The sequence below is a fragment of the Trichinella spiralis genome (genome assembly GCF_000181795.1).
Source record: "Trichinella spiralis strain ISS 195 chromosome Unknown Scfld2440, whole genome shotgun sequence".
NCBI classification, from domain to species: domain Eukaryota; kingdom Metazoa; phylum Nematoda; class Enoplea; order Trichinellida; family Trichinellidae; genus Trichinella; species Trichinella spiralis.
Window position 1 is genome coordinate 1 of NW_003529379.1, and position 5,513 is coordinate 5,513.

General features: G+C 33.2%; 2 protein-coding genes across 2 annotated transcripts; both read left to right on the top strand.

Annotated features, from left to right (window-relative positions):
* The first annotated feature begins 157 nt into the window (after nucleotides 1–157).
* Nucleotides 158–2,853, top strand: Tsp_12801 (conserved hypothetical protein). Its single transcript, XM_003368458.1, has 3 exons — nucleotides 158–592; nucleotides 1,083–1,734; nucleotides 2,666–2,853. The coding sequence occupies exons 1-3, from the start codon at nucleotides 158–160 to the stop codon at nucleotides 2,851–2,853; spliced, it is 1,275 nt and encodes a 424-aa protein (XP_003368506.1).
* Nucleotides 2,854–4,759: 1,906 nt separating this feature from the next.
* Nucleotides 4,760–5,457, top strand: Tsp_12802 (dynamin-1; the record flags this gene model as incomplete). The annotated part of the gene is made up of 4 exons (XM_003368459.1): nucleotides 4,760–4,768; nucleotides 4,814–4,892; nucleotides 4,995–5,390; nucleotides 5,443–5,457. Coding segments are annotated over exons 1-4 (499 nt in total), but the record flags the coding sequence as incomplete, so codon positions are not given.
* Nucleotides 5,458–5,513: the final 56 nt, after the last annotated feature.

Consider the following 5,513-nt stretch of genomic DNA (forward strand, 5'->3'; position numbering starts at 1 on the left):
TGAAGAGAAGCGAAAAATTTCAAACCGCTCACGGAGCTTGAATGCAAAGTGCCGAAATTGAAAAGCATCGGTGGCGATTTGAACAACGAAACCCGAAATTACCGAAGATGAAAAGCGAAAATTGGAACAACTACGTTTGGAAGATGCCAAACAGGCGATGGACAAGTTGAAACGGTTCAGAGCTCTGGTGTCATACCAGGAGAGGAAATATCGACGGCTGAAGCGCATAAAAAGTAAAGCTTTTCATCGGTTGCGCAAGAAAACCGAAAAAAAGCGCCTAATCAACGAATTGGAGCAGTTAATTCACTCTGATCCGGCAGCTGCGGCGGAAAAATTCCAACAACTCGAACGCGATCGAATAATCGAACGCGCAACCCTTCGTCACCGTGGTACGGGAACCTGGTCGAAACGGATGAAAGGTTTGTCCAAGAATGATCCAGAGATGCGTCAGATGTTGCAGGAGCAGATTCGAAAAGCTAAAGAACTTGTGGTGAAGCTTGGATACGCGCACGAGTTGGCGAAGAGCGAAGACGAAGAGGATAATTTATACGGAGATGCAATGGATGTTGAAGACGTTTGTTCACCGCATCAAGTTAGTTGACCTTTCTGTTCTGTTTATTCTGTTGAACTATTGTTTTTTTGAGTTTATTTTTTACTAATTTGAATTTTCGAAAATTAGCATTTATGAAAATCATGTATGCCTTGCGTCAGTATATAATATACGTATTAGTTGTGCAGTTACTTTTAAACTGTTGGTATTTTTGAGAAAGTTTTTAATTAGCATGTCTAATTGGTATTTTGTTATTACTTAATTATTCTTTTTCACAGTAGAATTATTTCAAATTTAACTTTAAAATTTGCTCTACAGTAAGTGAAAATCAAGGTAGGTTTCAACTTTTATTTTATTTTTAATAAAATTATATATACAGTTTTTGATATTCCAATTTATATAAACAGTAGTGGAAAATTCAAAGCACTTTTAATCAATAGAATATGCTATTTTATCTATTTTAATGAATGGTTAGAATTGTAATTTGAATCGGTATTTTGTTTAGATTGCATTAATTAATTTGTATTTGTAGAGTTCCCAGACGCCCGGCAAAGTGATGCTGGATTTGACACCGAAAGTTGCTCCGGAAATTTTAGAAGATCGCATTGATTTGGGCGAACAGGAAGCCCTCATTTCAGAAGCATTTATGGAAGATGATGTAGTGGCTGAATTTGATGCGGAAGAATCAAGTGACGATGAATCAAACGCTGCTAACTTGTCATCGATGCCCGGCTGGAACAGTTGGACAGGTCCGGGCATTGTTGAGAAGCGAAGCAAATCTTTGAATGCGGGTGTAGAAAATGAGAAGGAAAAGCAACCAAATAAGGAAAAGCAGTTGGTTTACATCTGCCAAGAAGCGGACAAGCAGTTGCGCTCAAAGCAGATTAAAAAGGTTCCATTTCCATTTTCAAAATCGGCTGCTTTTGAAGAAACTTTGAAACAACCAATTGGAAAAGAATGGAATCCAGAAACAGCGCATAAATTAATTGTTGAACCTGTGGTTTCTACGAAAATGGGCATGCCAATTTATCCAATTGATCGAACATTTTTGGAAAGACAATTGGATGATGACTTTCGTGAAAGCTCTAATGTTGAAGGGAATAAAAGAAACAAGAAGAAGAAGATGATGAAGCAGAAAGTTCATGCTAAGGATGCGAGGAAAAAGTTGAAACCGAAGATGACGAGTAAAATGATGAAACGCTCAAAAGAAAGAGGGGGATGAAATATGTTTCATTACTTTGAAGAGGAATGGTAATTAAAATGTAAAATTGTTTTTGTTTTTGAAGTTAAATAAAATTGAAATTAAGTTGTATTTATCGACAAATATTTGTATATTCATTGAAATAGAGCTCATCCATCTCGTGCATGTAGGTATTGTTGAATGCTGTTTGTCAGAAATTTTTATTGCATATACTAATTTATGGTTTATTATTTTTAATTCATCAAAATTTTAAATGAAGAATAATTTTCATCTGCAAATGAATTTTTGAAAATGAATCAACTGTTGAGTGTATAGGTGTTTATAGGTAATTGTACATTGTATGTATAGGTTTTTTAAAGATTCACCGATATTTAAAAAAAATTGTAAATTATTATTTGAAATTATCATTTCAATGCATGTGGTAAAAAATGCAACCAAAAAATTTTTGCACTTTTAAAAATTATGATAAATATTCCAACCTATATTTGAACTTATACTGTTGGTAGTTAATTGTACTTCATGGTTCTTAAGTATCGTATGGAATCTTACTGTATGAACAAGTTAGCGGGTTAACTTATGCTGGTGTTGCGAAAATATTAGTATGTTTATAATGTTATCAACAATAAATAAACACTATTCTGTTCAGTAATGTCAAGTTAAATAATACCGATAAGTCATTTCTAATTCTATTTTTGTGGGTTTTTCTTTTACTGATCAACCACCTTCATTGAATTTCAGCGGGTTATTGATCTGTTTTCCGTAATTGAGCCGATTAAAATATTGCATCGACGTTGAAGTTTCACATTTCAGTCAGGTGTGAGCTTTCTATAACAGATAGGCGTCACTGCTTTTTGTATCACATTTAAACGAAGCACTTTGTCGCTTGTCGTTGTTGATTTGATTTGATTTTGTAGAAAACAAAGCATATACAATGGCTTGGATTAATCAAGGTATGCAGCAGTTAATTCCGCTGGTTAATCAACTCCAAGATGCTTTCAACAAACTTGGAGTATCACTTGCACTTGATTTGCCGCAGATTGCTGTCGTAGGTGGTCAAAGTGCTGGAAAATCAAGTGTTCTAGAAGCATTTGTTGGAAAGTGAGTTTAAGTTGTTTTCTTTTTCTGTTGTGCTTATTTGTTCATTTATTAAAAGTTATGGTTAATTTGAATTGCAAAATTGGAAAAGTAGCTGTTTGTTTGTTTGTTTGTGATTTTTATGTTGCAAAGATCCAATGACGAAGGTCATATGTAGAAGTGCATATTTTGCGCATTAACAGGTTACACGTACTAGCATAGTTCTGCGAAATTGTATATTTGGTTTGTATTGAAAGGTTGCGTGACACAAATCATCATCATCATCATATTTGAATCTGTTCACTTATTGATTTCTGAAAATGTTTTCAAATATATGCATCTGACGTGCATTCTTCTCAAGCTTAAAAATCAATCTTTCATTTTCACGATGCTCCACGAATACTTTCACTGATCAGTAAAGTAGTAAGCAAACCGTCGTCAAATCGGACTTGCAACTTTTCTGCATCTGTATTGTCATCCACTTCATATTGATTGTCAAGAAATCAATTTATTGCGATTTATGCTTTAGTTGTTATTGAATTTTTAAATTGGCTATCGCCCACGCTTCACAACCTCCCAGTTGCCGATATTTCAGTATCTTTCATGTGCATAGTTTATTATAATTTTCTTTAAATAACAAGTTTGAAATTTTTCAAATTGTTTATTTTGGAAGTGAAATTGAATTCCAATATTTGTTAAAAGGATGTAAAAATTTGATCACAGTATATTTTATAACGTGGGTGTATTTTCTTACCTGTTATGTAAACACGATGAAGTAAATGATGATGATAATAATAAATAATAGTAATAAACGATATGTTCAACCCAGAAGGAAAGCATATACTAATTGGCAAACAGGGTTTGAAACTACTTATAAAAATGAGGGTTAGACGTCAAACAGGAAATGCTTTTTGTTAAAGTGCTTTGCTTGCCCCATGAGTAAATGCCATTTAATGGTCAAGATGTTTGATTTATAATTGAAATTACAATAAATTGTTACTTTTTTTGTTTTTTTTAATGTTCTGATTCAAATAGTTGATGAGCTTTTATTTTGCTTTTTATTGGTTTAACTCCTAAATGCAAATCTTTAAAAATTAAATATTTATTAGAAAATTATTGAAATTGCTATTTTTGTCAACCAGTGCAAAATATTGTGTAATTTTTTTGAAGCTTACATTTCATGAAATGTTAATAATTTTCAATAAATTGTTCAATTTTTATGAATCAATGAATGACTATTTTTTATTGGGAACTTTTTCACTTTTATTTTTATTATCGGATGAGATGTATATATATTTTTTTCATTTTGATTGAAAATATTTCTGTATATCATAATTGTTTGTTAATAATGTGGAATAGAAATTGAATTTGTGTTGACAACGAGAAAATTCAACACCTGTAACAAAATGGCAGGCAATTTGTAAAAATTTATTGAAAATGTATTATTCTTTTCAGGATGACAATTTAATGAAAGAAAATTAGATGTTTTATTTTTGAAAAACTCTAGTTGTGGTTTTTGAAATAATTGTTTTTCATTACGATTGCAATTTTTGATTGCATTGTTGTCAAAATTGAAATTGTCAATAAAACGTGTTGTCGTTGTTGTTTTTCAGCACACGATCAAATGGCAATTTTTGGAACATATTTAATATTTTAATGTTTGATTGTTGTTCCGATTTAGAATTCTCTGAAAAGGCTTCAATCATGCTCTGTGTGCTGTTGTTAATTGAAGGTGGCACAAACAATCTCACACTTTTAGACTAGTTTAGCAGCATTTTGTAGTGAAATAATGTTATGTTAAAATTGTATTATTATTTTTATTTAGAGATTTTCTGCCGAGAGGATCTGGAATCGTCACTCGACGTCCTCTTGTACTTCAGTTAATACACGATAGAAGTGTAGGCAAGTGGAATTATTATTCAATCTTTTTTTTAATGAACTGCGTAATTTATTAACTTTTAGAATATGGTGAATTTTTGCATAAAAAGGGCCAAAAGTACGGTGACTTTGAGTTGATTCGAGCTGAAATTGAAGCTGAAACTGAACGTGTTACCGGATCCAATAAAGGTATATCTCCTGTGCCAATCAATTTGCGGATATATTCTCCAAATGGTTCGTAATTTGAAATTTTTTAATGAATAAATATTTCTTTATTGTTCTTTTTTGAAGTCTTGAATTTAACACTGATCGACCTTCCCGGATTGACCAAAGTACCGGTGGGTGATCAGCCACATGATATTGAAACGCAAATTCGTGACATGATTTTGACATATGTAACAAGAGAGAATTGTCTCATACTGGCCGTAACATCGGCAAACACGGATCTGGCAACGTCGGATGCGTTGAAATTGGCAAAAGAGGTTGATCCTGCTGGTCAGCGTACGATTGGAGTTATTACTAAATTGGATTTGATGGACGAAGGCACAGATGCCAGGGAAATATTGGAAAATCGCCTTTTGCCCTTGAGAAGAGGTACAGGGGAACGAATGATGAATGTGCAATTTTTATCTGCTCACTGTTTAGGCTATATTGGCGTTGTGAACAGAAGTCAGAAGGACATCGACGGTAGGAAAGATATCCCTTCCGCTTTGGAAGCTGAGCGGCGATTTTTTTTCAGTCATCCTTCATACAGGTGAATTATTATTATTCATCTCGGCAGGCTGTAGGTATGTAGTAGGTAGGTAAGGT

What these genes read in the sequence shown, in the direction of transcription:
- Tsp_12801 (XM_003368458.1), top strand. Translation starts at nt 158, where the DNA reads ATGGACAAGTTGAAACGGTTCAGAGCTCTGGTGTCATACCAGGAGAGG. An exon ending in ACGTTTGTTCACCGCATCAA is followed by an intron (nt 593 to 1,082) that starts GTTAGTTGACCT and finishes TTGTATTTGTAG; the next exon opens with AGTTCCCAGACGCCCGGCAA. An exon ending in GTTGAAACCGAAGATGACGA is followed by an intron (nt 1,735 to 2,665) that starts GTAAAATGATGA and finishes TTGATTTTGTAG; the next exon opens with AAAACAAAGCATATACAATG.